At 36.6% G+C, this 16,351-nt stretch overlaps 1 protein-coding gene and 1 non-coding gene across 3 annotated transcripts in view; both read left to right on the forward strand.

Annotated features, from left to right (window-relative positions):
* BCAP29 (B cell receptor associated protein 29) overlaps window positions 1-16,351 on the forward strand; it is a 52,605-nt gene that overhangs the window by 8,513 nt on the left and 27,741 nt on the right. For both annotated transcript variants that reach the window (XM_045166396.1, XM_045166397.1), the window contains exons 4-6: window positions 6,418-6,568; window positions 8,001-8,136; window positions 12,797-12,905. In XM_045166396.1, the coding sequence (XP_045022331.1) occupies window positions 6,418-6,568; window positions 8,001-8,136; window positions 12,797-12,905 (396 nt within the window). The remainder of the gene's footprint in view (window positions 1-6,417; window positions 6,569-8,000; window positions 8,137-12,796; window positions 12,906-16,351) is intronic.
* On the forward strand, window positions 15,844-15,973 carry LOC112586703. The gene has a single exon (XR_003111196.1). It is a non-coding gene; the product is annotated as a small nucleolar RNA U109 (small nucleolar RNA).

Here is a 16,351-nt window from a genome sequence, read left to right on the forward strand (position 1 = left end):
TACATAAATCAGAAACCAGCATCCGCTCACTTGAGCATGAAAGGGAAAATTAAAATATAGGGTTGTTTCAGTGTGGCCCAAAAAATGAAGGAAGCCAAACTCATAGGAAGTGAAGTGTCCGTTTAGTGTCCCTGTATTTCTCCCTCGGTCTACTTCTTATTCCTTATCTCTACAGAGTCTGATACTCAGTTCCCAGGCCAGAATTATATACAGCTGCTAAGTTTTGTCATGCCAGCCATATGTGAGGATTAACTAGCCATTTCTAAATTCCAATTCTAAGGAAGAAAAAATCTGACCAGCTAACACCAGGTATCCAGTCCTCATCTGAGAAGCTATGGCCAGGGGCCAGGATCAGAGAGCAGAATCATGGCTGCTGGCAGGAACCTAGGTCTATGGGCAGAGAAAGTAACTCCCAGAGAATAGGAACATCATGGATGATTAATGTGGGGCCGTTAACCCTGGATGATAAAGACAGTCAAACAGGGACTTACCCATGAAGCCTCAGTGTTTTCATCTCAGAACAGGGGAATAACACCTACTTCACTGAGGTGTTGAAAGAATAACATGCAGTTACATATGTAAAGTGCATAGTCCACTGTTCTCTTCCACTAAAATGACATTGGTGTAAATAATGCAGACCCAGTAGGTTTGAATTACTCAACATAATTCATCTTTTATTTTGGAATTTTTTTCTTGTTGGTCTAATAATCATTACTAGATGTTTATATTCCTAGAGCCAATACTAACTGAAAAGTGTGTGTCTTTTAGCAAGTTGAAACAGGCAGAAAGGAAGTAGGAAACCCAGAAGAGTTTATTTAGTGTCAGCAGAAATGCTTCTCGGGAATTTGAACACTTACAGAATTGATCCCACAAAAAGATGATCTCCATGTGCCTCATAGAAAATTGACTAAGTGTCACATCCTCCTCTTATTGTTGCCCCCCATCCCACTTTTCAGACACAGTTTCTTTATTATTATGCAAGCAGTGCATTCTACAAACGGGTTTGTGTTTTTCTTTGGTAGTACTGCTTAATCTTTAGCATTTCTGCATAATGGATCCAGGAGTATTATTCCTGTTTAATTGCCAAGTAGTAATGACATCACACTTCCACAGGTGGCTCAGTGAAGTAGAGAATTCACCTGCCAATGTAGGAGACATAGGTTCTGTCCCTGGTTGGGAAGATCCCCTGGAGAAGGAAATGGCAACCCACTCCAGTATTCTTGCCTGTGAAGTCCCATGGATAGAGGAGCCAGGCGGGCTACAGTTCATGGGGTCACAAGAGTCAGACACGACTTAGCAACTAAACAACAAGGAAAACAACAATGACTTCAAAGTACTGTTTGGTTCCTCTGGTCTGCTCAAAATAACTCATAAAGACTTTTTTTTTTTTTTTAGTTGTTTTTGTAGTGGTTGGCATGCTCGTATTGTTTTGAGGCAATCTTAGAAATGACAAAAAAAAACCGGAAATCTTGCCTTTTGTGTTCACATAAATCGACCTTGAGGACATTATGCTAAGTGAAAGACAAATACTGTTAAGATCTCATTCATATATGGAATCTTAAAAAATGAAATCAAGCTCATAGATACAGGGGACAGATTGGTGGTTGCCGGGGTGGGGGTGGGTAGGTAAATGGAGTCAAGACATACAAGATTCCAATTATAAAAGAAATAAGTCATAGAGATATAATGAACAACATGGTGACTTAGTTAATAATTCTGTATTGCACATTTGAAAATTGCTAGGAGAGTAGATGTTGAAAGAAAGTTTGCATCACAAGAAAAAAATTCTGTAACTGTATGGTGATGGACTTGTAACTATTTTACAGTATATACAAACCGAATTATTTTTAATTAGCAAATTACAAATAGAAGGAATCTTCTTCGTTCTGATGAAGAGCATCTACAAAAGCCTAGAGCTAGCATCATCCTTAGTCAGATATTGAAAGTTAGCCCCGTAAGGTTGGGAACAAAGCAAGGATATTCACTTTGACTATTTTTGTTCAATTAAGTAATAGATTTTCTAACCGAGATAATATTAAGTTAAGAAAAATATACAAAGTGTTAAGATTTTAAATTAAAAAGTAAAACAGTCATTTGAAGATGACATGATTATTTATTTAGAAAATCCTAAAATGTCTACAAGAAAAATACTGTGTCAAAAAACTATAGTGCATCACAAAATACAAGGTCAATATACAAAATGAAGTGCATTTCTATGCTATAAGCAACAATTCAAAATTGAAAATTTTTAAATTACTTTTATAAGTACAACAAGAAGCCTAAAAACTACTTGTTTTTAGAAAAGAACTTTATAAAGGATGTACAAGATCTCAACGCTTAAAGCTACAAAAACATTGTTCGAAGGAATTAAAGAAAATGGAAATAAAATTTTTTTTTTCAGTTGAAAAACTCACAATCATTGCAATGAAATATCACTTCATACTCATCACGAGAGTTATAATCTAAAAGACAGATAATAACAAATACTGATGAAGATGTGGAGAAATAGGAACCATCCCAATTTACATTACACTGAGAATGTAAACTGGTAAAGCTGCTTTGGGAAAACAGTTTGGCAGTTCCTCAAAAAGTTAAACATAGAGTTACCATGCATGCGTGCTGAGTCACTTTAGTCATGTCCAGCTCTGCAATTCTAGGGACTGTAGGCCACCAAGCGCCTCTGTCCATGGGATTCTCCAGGTAAGATTCTCAATATTCTTACTAAAGTGAGTTGCCATGCCTTCTTCCAGGATATCTTCCCAACCCAGGGATCGAACCTGCTTCTCTTACATCTCTTGCATTGGCAGCCAGGTTCTTTACCTCTAGCACCGCTTGGGAGTTACCATATGATCCAACAATTCCAGTCATAGGTATATACTAAGAGAAATGAAAACATACGTCAGTATAAAAACTTGTACATGAATCCTCATGGCAGCATGTTCATAATAGCTAAAAAATGGAGAAAATCCAAATATCCATCATCTCTTGAATGGATAAACCAAATGTGGTGTAGCTGTACAACAGAGAATTATTCAGTTATAAAAAGTAATAGAGCAAGTTCATCTATGTAACTTTCTGCAACATAGATAAACCTTGAAAATATTAAGCGAGGTTAAGGGAGCCAGACACAAAAGAACACATAAAATATGATTCCATCTATATCAAATGTCCAGAATAGCCAAATGCATAGAGACAGAAAGTAGATTAGTGGTTGCCAGGAGGTGCAGGGAGGGCAAGAATGGATATGCACTTTCTGTCTGGGTTGATGAAAATATTCAGGTGTTGGTTACACAACTTTGTGAATATACTCAAAACCACTAAATACACTTTTAAGAGTAAATGTTATGTGAATTTTAGTTCAAAGTGCTGTTTAAAAAATTAAGTAAAATAGGGGTTAAAATTAGCAGTTTTTCAACTAGAATCTCTTTCCTATATGGCAGTAACTCTTCCCTAGGAGTGCTTATGACTGCATGAAAGGAGCAACCTAACTTGTTTATATTCCACTGGTCTTTGTGACATCAAAGGCAGATAACCTTCCCAGGAAACTATAAGAATCAATGACTAAGAGTACACCAAATAAAGATGCTATAATCTGAAATCTGTCTCCTACTAGAGAAAAGTGATTCCTCTGAATCTGAGACTTAACAGAACTGAAAGAATCAAAAAAGCAGCTCTCTGAACATTTTCAGTAACAGGTGCCATCCACAAACACTTGAGGGATCATATACTACCATAGGTCAATCCCATTTCAACAAATCTTTGCCAGTAAAAATCTCAGTGTAACCAAATACTTCTAAAATCTCAATAATTTAAAATAATAGTAGCCTATATATAAAATAGGTAAAAAACAAAGACCCGCTGTATAGCACAGAATTATATTTATTATAATAACCTATAATGGGAAAAATCTGAAAAAGGAATAAAGATAACAATATAACTGAATCACTCTGCTGTATACCTGAAACATTGTGAATCAACTATATTTCAGTTTTTTTTTAAAGAGTAATACTTGAGTTTAGTCACTCTGTCGTGTCCGACTCTGCAACCCCATGAACTGCAGCACACCAGGCTTCCCTGTCCACCACCAACTCCAGGACCTTGCTCAAACTCGTGGCCTTTGAGTCAGTGATGCCATCCAGCCATCTCATCCTCTGTCATCCCCTTCTTCTCCTGCCTTCAATATTGCCCATCATCAGGGTTTTTTCTATTGAATTAGTTCTTTGCATCAGGTGGCCAATGGCCAAAGTATTGGAGTTTCAGTTTCAGCATCAGTCCTTCCAATGAATATTCAGCATTAATTTCCTTTATGATGGACTGGTTTGATCTCCTTGCAGTCCAAGGGACTCTCAAGAGTCTTCTCCAACACCACAGTTCAAAAGCATCAGTTCTTGGTGCTCAGCTTTCTTTTAGTCCAACTCTCACATCCATACATGACTACTGGAAAAACCATAGCTTTGACGAGATGGACCTTTGTTAGCAAAGTAATGTCTATGCTTTTGAATATGCTGTCTAGGTTGGTCATAGCTTTTCTTCCAAGTAGCAAACGTCTTTTAATTTCATGGCTGCAGTCACCATCTGCAGTGATTTTGGAGCCCAAAAAATTAAAGTCTGCGACTGTTTCCAGTATTTCCCCATCTGTTTGCCATGAAGTGATGAGACTGGATGCCATGGTCTTACTTTTTGAATGCTGAGTTTTAGGTCAGCTTTTTCACTTTCCTCTTTCACTTTCATCAAGTGAAAAGTAACTTCTTCGCTTTCTGCCATAAGAGTGGTATCATCTGCATATCTGAGGTTATTGATATTTCTCCCGGCAATCTTGATTCCAGCTTGTGCTTCATCCAGCCCAGCATTTCGCATGATGCACTCTGCATGTAAGTTAAATAAGCAGGGTGACAGTATACATCCCTGATGCACTGCTTTCCCAGTTTGGAAAGAGTTCTTTGTTCCACGTCCAGTTCTAACTATTGCTTCTTGATCTGCATACAGATTTCTCAGGAGGCAGGTCAGATGGTCTGGTATTCCCATCTCTTGAAGAATTTTCCACAGTGTGTGGTGATCCACACAGTCAAAGGCTTTGGTGTAGTGAATGAGGTAGAAGTAGATGTTTTTTTGGAACTCTCTTGTTTTTTCGATGATCCAGCGGATGTTGGCAATTTAATCTTTGGTTCCTCTGCCTTTTCTAAATCCAGCTTGAACATCTGGAAGTTCTTGGTTCACATACTATTGAAGCCTAGCTTGGAGAATTTTGAATATTACTTTGCTAGTATGCGAGATGAGTGCAATTGTGCAGTAGTTTGAACATTCTTTGGCATTTCCTTTCTTTGGAATTGGAATTGGAATGAAAACTGACCTTTTCCAGTCCTATGGCCACTGATGAGTTTTCCAGTTTTGCTGGCATATTGAGTGCAGCACTTTCACAGCATCATCTTTCAGGATTTAAAATAATTCAACTGGAATTCCATCACCTCCGCTAGCTTTGTTCGTAGTGGTGCTTCTAAGGCCCACTTGACTTCACATTCCAGGATGTCTGGCTCTAGGTGAGTGATCACACCATCGTGATTATCTGGGTCATGAAGATCTTTTTTGTACAGTTCTTCTGTGTATTCTTGCCACCTCTTCTTAATATCTTCTGCTTCTGTTAGGTCCATACCATTTCTGTCCTTTATCGAGCCCATCTTTGCATGAAATGTTCCCTTGGTATCTCTAATTTTCTTGAAGAGATTTCTGGTTTTTCCCATTCTATTGTTTTCCTCTATTTGTTTGCATTGATCACTGAGAAAGGCTTTCCTATCTCTCCTTGCTATTCTTTGGAACTCTACATTTAAATGGGTATATGTTTCCTTTTCTTCTTGCCTTTCTCTTCTCATCTTTTCTTAGCTATTTGTGAGGCTACCTCAGACAACCATTTTGCCTCTTTGCTGTTTCTTTTTCTTGGAGATGGTCTTGATCACTGCCTCCTGTACAATGTCACAAACCTTCGTCCATAGTTCAGGCACCAGATCTAATCCCTTGAATCTATTTGTCACTTCTACTGTAAAAAAAATTACAGTAGATGTAATAAAAATGCTAGTGCAGTAAGAGAAATGGGTTAGCCTGGAATTGATGATAATGGCATATGACCTATATATGTTATTGTCAGTAGGTTGAATTTTAATGCAGTGTAGCCAGATATTAGAGACAGTGCAGTGATGGTAACTCCTAGATGAATAGTAAAAAAGCAAAATACTGTTACATTCAAAGTTTACCACTGGCATCTATTTTGAGCATAATATCCTCCCATGTATTATAAAGAGACCCTCGAGCTAAAGTTCATTATCTAAAAGTTAGGTCACTTGGGCTAAATCTGCTTTCTATTATATTAATAATCTTATATTCTTAAAAGCCAAAAGCAATGTGTTTCCTCTTTTTCTTTAATAGATGCTGTGAGAGAAGTAAGAAAATATTCCTCAACTCATACTATTGAAAAGAGCTCAGCCAACAGACCTGCTGCCTATGAACATACACAAATGAAACTCTTCAGGTCTCAAAGAAATCTTTACATTTCTGGATTTTCATTATTTTTCTGGCTGTAAGTTTTTTTTTAAGCACAATTTTAAAACATGATTTATGTTTCTCATTTTTTCCACCTACAGTGTAGATTTTTCTTCTGTACTATTTAGCACACTAACATCTTTTTTGAAAGAACTCAGATGGCAGACCCAAATAACAAATAATAATCCTGGCTTGCAGGTTTGATAGGCCCATATGGTCCTGCAGGATCTCACCCCTGCTGCTCTCTGGAGCCTCCTCTTGTACTCTTTTCTGACACATACCACCGTTACACGCACACTGTCCTTTGCTGCTCCTTCATTCATTCATTCATTCATTATTGCAACAAATATTTATTGAGTTCCTTTTGTGTACCCAACTCCTCCCTACTTCAGGGTCTTCACACCAACTTTCCCTTCTGCCAAAACACTCTTCCCTTCCCTCTCTCCCTGGTTAATTTCTACTCATCCTTAGCTCCTTTCTCAGGTAAGCTGAGACCTGTGACCCATCATTTCCCCAAAGTAGGTAGGTCTCCTGTTGTACACTCCCATAGAATGTGTAGTGTATATACTTTTCTTCCACGTGTCATTTAATTACTCATGGTTGTAATTAAATACTGTTTTAACTCTCACCTCCCCAACTAAAGCCTAAACCCTTTGAGAACAGAGCCATTGTCTTGTTTCCAATTATATCCCCAATGCCTGGCATAGTAATTAACACTTAGCAGTTCTTGAATTGGATACTTGAAGATAACGATTACTATTAGTAACAATGGAGGTTACTCATCAATACAAGGAGAGTAATTTTTAGGTTTAGCCAGCCTTCTGCAGTGCTATTTTTATTTATTTATTTTGACTAAAAGGCATGTGGGATCTTGTTTCCACAGCCAGGGATTGAATCCATGCCCCCTGCATTGGAAGCACGGGGGCTCAAGTCTTAACCACTGACCACAAGGGAAATCCTGCACAGTGCTCTTTACATAGCAGATTTTGAACTGAGGGGGAAAATTTCTTACTGGCCCTGCCACAATGTCCAAAATTCTCTTTCTGCTCCTCCTGGCCAAAGTCCTCTACAGAGAAAAATAAGTAAATAAGTCCCACTGAACCCACATTCCAAAAGTTAGTCTTCTGGCAAAAAATTCAAAGAAATGAGGCACAGGCTTCTTTTAACTAGGACTTGGATTACGTATTTATCTTCTTTAAACCCTGGAGGAGGAAATGACAACCCACTCCAGTATTCTTGCCTAGAGAATGCCATGGACAGAGAAGCCTGGCAGGCTACAGTCCATGACGTCACAGAGAGTCAGACATGACTGAGTGACTGAACACACACTTCTTTAAACATCCTCCCTTGCTTAAATATTACCACACCCACACCTGAAGGGGAGTTACTGGATAATTAGTGCTTAAAGTCACAGTTCTTGGGGATTAGTCTAGTTATATACTACTCTGACATTTTTTTTATTTTCTTAGAGTGTTGAGACGTCTGGTTACCCTTATTACTCAGCTGGCAAAAGAGCTGTCACACAAAGGAGTACTTAAACATCAAGCAGAAAATATTAACCAGGCTGCCAAAAAATTCATGGAAGAAAATGAAAGACTGAAACGGGTATTTAATTTTTAAAAAAAAAACTGGTGTGAATGTTTTTGGTATTCCCAAGGGATGGTATATTTTTTTCAGCCTCAAAAAGAGCATTTTTATATTTTATAAGCAGAAAATGACCATAAATAACAGTGTTCTACAATATGATTGTTCCAGAAGTATTTTATTATCTTTAGATGTGTGAGTTCTCAAAGTTTCCCTCAGTAGTAGATTAATGCCATTGACCTACTTCCTATGATTCAAGGAGAAAACAGTTCTGGGAATATGAATTTTAGTTCCTTTATTACCATTAATTTTACTTTATAACATAAGGCAAGTTTTAATAAGTCTCTCTTAAGTTTCCATTTCCCATTCAGTTGAATTACTGTTAAGACTGTGTGTGTGTGTGTTTTTCTTTAAATGATGTTTATATAAGAAGCAGAGAAAAATAGTTGATACAGATAGAAGATGGCATATAATATTTTCAGTCTCTAATTTGGGTTATGTTGCTAATAATTCTTTGAGAACTCTATGCTGTCTTTCCCCTGCTCCTCAGGGAGAATGAAAATCAGGTACTGATGTTTTCCATGTTAAGTAAAAAGAACAAATTGAGAAAATGGAAGATACAAAATTACTTTGGGTATTTTTTTTCTTAACTTTAAAATTTAGGAGTCAGATCTCAAGCTTGAGTGTTTTCAGTTCATGTTAAGCCCTATAACCTATAAGTTTTCCTAATTCTGCTTCTTAGGGAAAAAAGTCAAAAAAACTATTCAGAAGTGAAACATTTTCTTAAATAATTCCTAACATAATGCAATAAGATTATTTCCCTATTACAGATTAATGAATTGCAATCAATTATGAATTACATCAAATTATATTTATGTAAGGGCTTCCCTGATAACTCAGTTGGTAAAGAATCCTCCTGCAATTCAAGAGACCCCAGTTCGATTCATGAGTCGGGAAGATCTGCTGGAGAAGGGATAGGCTACCCACTCCAGTATTCTTATGCTTCCCTTGTGGCTCAGCTAGTAAAGAATCCACCTGCAATGCGGGAGACCTGTGTTTGATCACTGGATTGGGAAGATCTCCTGGAGAAGGAAAAGGCTACCCACTCCAGTATTCTGGCCTGGAGAATTCCATGGACTGCATAATCCATGGGGTCGCGAAGAGCTGGACATGATTGAGCGACTTTCACTTTCACTTTTCATATTTATGTAAAAAGTATTGTAAGTCTAACAGTAGAGAATTACCCAAATCCTAAAGCCCAGCCTCTTACAGAAAGAACTCTAAGCATCACCTTTTATTAATTCTGAAAGAGTTACCTATTAACTAGAACAATATAAAGCTCTCTAAAACTATTGTTGTTCATTTGCTAAGTCGTGTCTGATTCTTCACCACCCCATGGACTGCAGCACGCCAGGCTTCCCTGTCCTTCACTGTCTCTGGAGTTTGCTCAAACTCACGTCCATTGAGTTGGTGACGCTATCCAACCAACTCATCCTCTGTCATCCCCTTCTCCTCCTGCCTTCAGTCTTTCTCATCATCAGGTTTTTTCCCAGTGAGTTGACTCTTCGCATCATGTGGCCAAAGTATTAGAACATCAGCTTTAGCATCAGTCCTTACAATGAATATTCAGGGTGGATTCCTTCAAGACTGACAAGGTTGATCTCCTTGCTGTCTAAAGGACTCTGAAGAGTCTTCTCCACCACCTATTAAATAAGGGAAAACTCATTGCAAAAAAAAATAGTTTTGATGCTACAGTATCATGGTGACCTGTTCAAAAACCCATGTTTTATTTATGATGTCTGCCTTATTACCACTACACAAATAGGATTCAGAAATGTTTCTTTGGGTAGATTTTAACAGCATCTTTTAAGGAAACATTTAGAGAATAAGCACTGGTTTGTATGTTTACTTTGTTTTGTTCTGTTCTGAAAAAAGCTTTGGTGCATAGATGTCATGTAACTTTCCATTGGTCGTTAAGCTGTGTCAGTGTTTCTGTGTTCAGAGGCAAACAGTATGTCACCAGTGTTTCAGCAACACAGTCAGACTTATTTTGTATGTTAATATTATTTGCTTCATTTTCTGTCCTTTGATCTCATTTTATAATGGTAAAAACATCTCTTCATTCTCTATAAGAGACACATTATCTAATGGAAAGTGTTTTACCCTAAAGTTCAAGAGATTTGGGTGCCAGTCCCAAATCTGCCAGTAATTAATTAGCATTGTGATCTAGGGCCAGTCACTACATTTGTTCTGGGTCTCAAGTTTATAAATAATAGCTCCCAGTATTCACAGGCTTCACAGTAAGGTATTAACTCTTTGAATTGTTGCAGCCACCCTAGGAGGTTGGTGCTGTTAATATTTGCGTTTTATAGATGAAGAAATGGAGGCACAGAAAGGTTAAGTGACTTGTATAAAATCATTCCACTAATAAGAGACAGAACTAAGGTTTGAATCCAGGCAGGCAGCCTGCCTCTAGAATCCACACTCTAAACCACATTGTTTTGTTCCCTTCAATCATATGCTAGCCCATGAAATGACTTGCAGATGGTGCATGGGACCCCATTCTGCTATGATATTCAGTTAATGAAATAATTATGAAAGACCAATTAACTTATATATGACTGCTTTAAAATAACAACAGTGATGGAGCTTTACTTCTTGTTTTTTCCCAGCCACTTACCCAGGTCGAGTAAGGTGGGTAGGACTGTTTACATGTGCATTACTATAGCTAGTGGCTATAAAATTTCAGATTCCAGGGCTGTTGGTCTTTCTCCAGCATCAAGTTACACATAATTCAGTAATAAAGTTGAACAGATTTATAGGTGCATTAGTGAAAGCTTATTTACAAGACCAACACCAAATTCAACTTTTCCAAGTCAGTGGCATATTAATTCAGGCAGTCAGTGTAAGCTTTCCTGTAACTCATTGGTTCTCTTCCAGTTTGGATAATCACTGAAGACTGTGCGAAATGAATTCAAGTGAAGTAAAAGCAAGGATTGTGTTGAAGTGGTCAACAGACCTGTGGAATTCAGAGGGATTTTTTTTTCCCTAGTCTCTGCTCTTAAAAAAAAAAAAAAGTTGTTTTTTTTTAATGTTAAAGATATGAGACTTCTTTGGTTTTAGTAGGTACTTCAGTTCTTTATCTCTTAAAAAAAAATTCTTGGAATTATATATTCATTCGAGTTTTAATTCCTCCTTTGGATCTGCCTGATCTCTGTTGTAACACAGCAGTATTGTATTTGATCTTGTGCTACAATATTTATGCTCATCTCATCGTTTCCACTAGCCTGAGTTTGCTAAGTCGCTTCAGTCGTCTCCGACTCTGTGTGACCCCATAGACAGCAGCCCACCAGGCTCTCCCATCCCTGGGATTCTCCAGGCAAGAATACTGGAGTGGGTTGCCATTTCCTTCTCCAATGCATGAAAGTGAAAAGTGAAAGTGAAGTCGCTCAGTCGTGTCCGACTCCTATCGACCCCATGGACTGCAGCCTACCAGGCTCCTCCATCCATGGGATTTTCCAGGCAAGAGTACTGGAGTGGGTTGCCATTGCCTTCTCCTCAAGCCTGAGTTTACCTGAGAGCAAAAGATTGTATTTCTGTTATATTTTTACTCCTAATACTACATAGTATTGTACAATATTTGCATGTAGTAGTAGCAGTGCTAAGTAGAACTTTGTTTTGTTTAATATGTCAGTGTTTTAATGTCAGTTTACATTAGGAAAGGAATCACCCTGCAATAGAAATTCTTTTCTATGTCTATTTTAAATTGTCCTGAGTTAATTTTTTTTTTTCCTGACTGTTGAGGTTTTCTGTATCAAATTGCTGCCTTTTTACTTAGTCAAATAACCCATGTCAATATGTACATGTTCTGTTTTTCAAACATTAATTTAACATCTTTAACTAAACATCTTAAAATGTTCTTTTTAATGTCAGCCACTTACTTCTATTAACACTGATGATTTCCATCCAGGCTATGAAATTTTTACCCCATGATGTTTTTATTTTAGTCAAATATTTTACTATTCAGATCTTAATTATTCTTGCCTAGAAAAGATAAGCTACAAACATAAAACAAACACTTTAAAAGCCAAAATAGATTTGAAAATACAAATAATATTATGAAAGATTAACTGGATAAAAGTAATTTGGAGACCATTCAGTGTAAATTAGGTAGAATTGTCCAAGCATAGAGGTGGCCCTGTCATACTCCACTTACCCATTTCTATCCTGAAAACATGTTCTTTTCTTACAAATCATCAATATAAAACTAGTCTGAGTAGACCGCTCTGCAGTTGGAACATAAAGGCTTTCCAAGTAATATTACCCTCAGCACTATTTTTTTTCCTTAGATTAACATCACATATTAAGGAAAAGGTATGTTTTATCTGAATACTTTTGAAAATATAATTTTAATTGTAGCCCGGCCAGAAACTCTTGTTATTTTCATGTCAGAGGTTTCAATCATAGAAGAAAGAGTGTGTGTGTGTGTGTGTGTGTGTGTGTTTACCAAAAACTAAGTTTCTGTTAACAGAAGTTTACATTGTAAAAAAGTATAAAGCACTGAAAGGGACAAAGAATAAAGGCCAATAATTTAAAATACATTATTTAGCTCTTTTCCTAAAAAAATGTCTGGCTATTACAATCTAAGATTACTTCTTTCTATAACTTTCTTTTCTGATAGCTCTTGAAAAACTATGACAAGGAAGAAGAACATATTTTGGAAGCAGAAAATAAAAAACTAGAAGAAGACAAAGAAAAACTGAAAACTGAATTAAAGACGGCTTCAGATGGTAACGTTATATGCCTGCACAAAAGTAGAAGTATCATATTTTATGCTGTTAAACTTCACTACTTTTGCTAAAACAAAACCAGTGGCCACATGTTCTTCTGGCTAAAATACCAAGGGTGACCTATTTACAAATTCCTGCTCAAATATGAAGATAAAACATTGTTTCAGCCAAGAGAAACATGCTCTGTTTTACAAACAAACATGTAGGTGTTTCAGATCTGTGTTGTAAATACAAATGTTCCTGCCTTAGCAAAAGACCTGTGTTCCTGAAAAGTTGCTTGTAAACACATTTGGAAAATTATCACAGTTTTTCATCATAGTACATTGCTGCTAAAAGAAGCAATGACAGGGGGAATGTTTTGGTTATAAGATAAGGTTATAATATTAGGGCTTGAGATAAGCCCTAATATTTTCTACGTGCCAGATATAAGGAAAACGTTCCTTGAAAGAAATGGTACGGACAGAGTAAGCTACAGACTGGGGGATGTCAGTAGAGAATTCAGTGTCTCATTCCTAAATACATTGCAATAAGGACTTGGGGTAGGACGTCCCAACTCCCATTTCCCTGAAGGCAGCTATTTCTTCTGCATTTTTTGTTTTTTTTGAAAAACAGTTGTTTTAGTATCTTCTTATTCTTAGACAAGGAACAAATTATTATTGCCTGCAGCTGCATAGCACTGAAAAGTTCTAAATCTGATGTCATCCAAGAAACTGCCTCAAAGTTGATGGCTTGACCCCTGAGCAACATTCCAGCTTATGACAGATAGTCCTTGATGTTGTCCAGATACTGGGAACCTCTCAGGCAGAGTCAAGATAGTGATCAATGCATAGGCCTTCTCCAATTTCAGATCTCTTCCACTGCTTTGTGTTGGAAATAAATTGGAAAACATTCAGTAATTGAATAAAAAATACTTTATGCCATTTGTAAGTTTAGATTAAAAAAAAAATAGGCCTCAGTATAAGTTTCTGTAATACATCTTGCTATTGTTAATTATGTATATTGTTTGGACAGAGTTGAGTTCATCAAGATGTATTTGCATTTGAAATGGAAAGCCTGAAGATAAATGCTAATTGCTTAAAAAAATTGGTAGGATATTTTTTCTGATATAAAGTATATAGTCACTTTCCTAATTCTTATTTAAAGTAAAAAAAAAAAAAAACATTTAGAAGCAGTAAGTTAAAAAATAATTTACTCTTCTAGACAAAATGGTAGATGGTGTGTTTGGAATAGTATAGCTCAAAATTCTAAATCTTCTCATAGTTGTACTTTTGGCTCTTCTGCAGTTCCAAACAATTTGGAACACGATCACGAAGTTTTAACATTTGTATGAAAATAAATTTAGTAATCAGACATTTCAAAAGAGAAATAGTGTTCTTTTTTCACCCAACACAAAATATTGCTGGTAATCCTTCTGAAGAATTTAAGGAACTATTTCCAAAATACCTTTAATTAGTTTAAAAAATTATTTTAAATTCCTGCTTTTTTTAATATCTGCCAAGGATCCTTTTCCTTAAGTTGTAAGCAGAGTAGGACAGAAATAAAAGGCAGACAAGAGTAGGTTGTGTGCCATGCTACCTCTCTTAACCCTGGCCAGCTTAGTTTTTTTCTCCCTTTGCTTTTTAAAAAATCCAATTCATGTATTTTGAGTTTTAACTTCACAAGTCTGATATATAACTCTAAACTCAGTGTTATTTTGAGTAATATAAAGAAGCTCAATATTTCTTTGACAATTCAGATGTTTGGAGAAGATGAACTCTTTTATAATATAGACATTTTGTTTATGATCTGATAACAAGCGATTCCAAGTTTCCTATTTGAAGTGTAGACTGCAGAACTACTTTCAAAGTGAATCAAGGTTGAGGTAAAAGCAGATTTTACCTGTTTGAGTATGTTCAGTTTGGTTTCTGCAAGGAGTGTAGTATTTTATGAACACATTTTATTTTAGATAACATTGTTACTGACCTTGAGAAGATCCAAGTTCCATTTCTAATGGAGGTATAACCCTGGCTGTGTTCTCTTGACCTATACTAGTCAAATTCATTCAGACAAGACTAAGAAATAAATTAGTAGTTCAAGGTATGGATGAGTTCAGCAGCACAATGCTTTGTATATAGTACCATTCAAATAATATTCATAGATTTCTATAAATTGAGAGTATTAAGACTGATGGTGCTTAAGAAATGTTTCAGGAAGTTCTCTTATATTTCAAAATTGAGTAGAAAGGCAGTGTGGTATATTTTTTAAAAGAGGTAAATAGAATATTGTTCTTATGCATGGTCTTATTATTAGTGTTTCTTTTAATCTTGGTGAAACATTTTCTCCAAATATATTAGTGGAAGTGAAGCACAGATACATTTAAACTGATCTATTTAAACTGATTCAATCCAAATTGGCAAAGTATTATTCTGAAAGCAGGTATTAAGAGCACTCACTCTATCAGCAGTGCCAAAATCTCCATCAGTTTTTAAACACCAGCTCAGATTTTTCACCAGTTAGTTAATTAAATTACCTGTGCTCCAGTGCAGTCATATGACCCTAGTGAGCCAACGGAGAGCATGCATGTCCCCAAGCATCCAATTTATACTCGAGACTAACTTAGTCAGGTGTAAGGACCCGATCTGTCATTTTTAATGATCTGTTTAATGGTAGCTCTGATGTCCCAGTGTGTGGAATAATTGGGAAAGGGCACTGCCATGAAAAATGAGAACGTAAGCGCTGAAGAATTTACAAAGTTCACAAGCCCTCATAATAAAATAGACCTTGTATGTAGCAGAAAACTTTCTGATATCCAAGGAGATTGACTTCAAAAGATTCTTCCCAGGACAGCTTCCCAGGATTTATTCTTAATACCTTCTCAGTACTTATTCTTAAAACTAGAAGAAATACGTATCATTCAGTCATTGCATGCATCCAGGCAATGATTTTAACTGTGATTGAGTTGTATATGAAAATGTCTCTTCCTCGTTCCTTTAGGAGCAGAAGTATATCCATAGCATGCTACATTGAAAGTTCTCAGGACTGGCAGTCTAATAGTAGAAGCTGAGTACTAGTGTATGTCTCCTACATAAAGGGAAAAGAAAAAAAAAGTGACTGAGGCAAATTCTTTGACCCTGCCATTATTCTTTCTTCCTTTTCTTCCTTTCCTTTTCTTTCCATCAGCAATTTTGGGGGGAACTATTCAAATAACATTCATTGTAAGGTTGAATGTAAGAATCTGCCACATTGCAGATGAATTCTTTACTAGCTGAGCCACCAGGGAAGTCCACAAATGCTGGAGAGGGTAGCCTATCCCTTCTCTAGCATATCTTCCTGACCCAGGAATAGAACCAGGGTCTCTTGCATTGCAAGTGGATTCTTTACCAGCTGAGCTACCAGGGAAGCCCATTCAAATAACTTCTTCATTGTAAGATCATTTAACATGGAGCATCAGTTCAGTTCAGTTCAAT

Source organism: Bubalus bubalis, chromosome 8 (genome assembly GCF_019923935.1).
Source record: "Bubalus bubalis isolate 160015118507 breed Murrah chromosome 8, NDDB_SH_1, whole genome shotgun sequence".
Taxonomy (NCBI): Eukaryota; Metazoa; Chordata; class Mammalia; order Artiodactyla; family Bovidae; genus Bubalus; species Bubalus bubalis.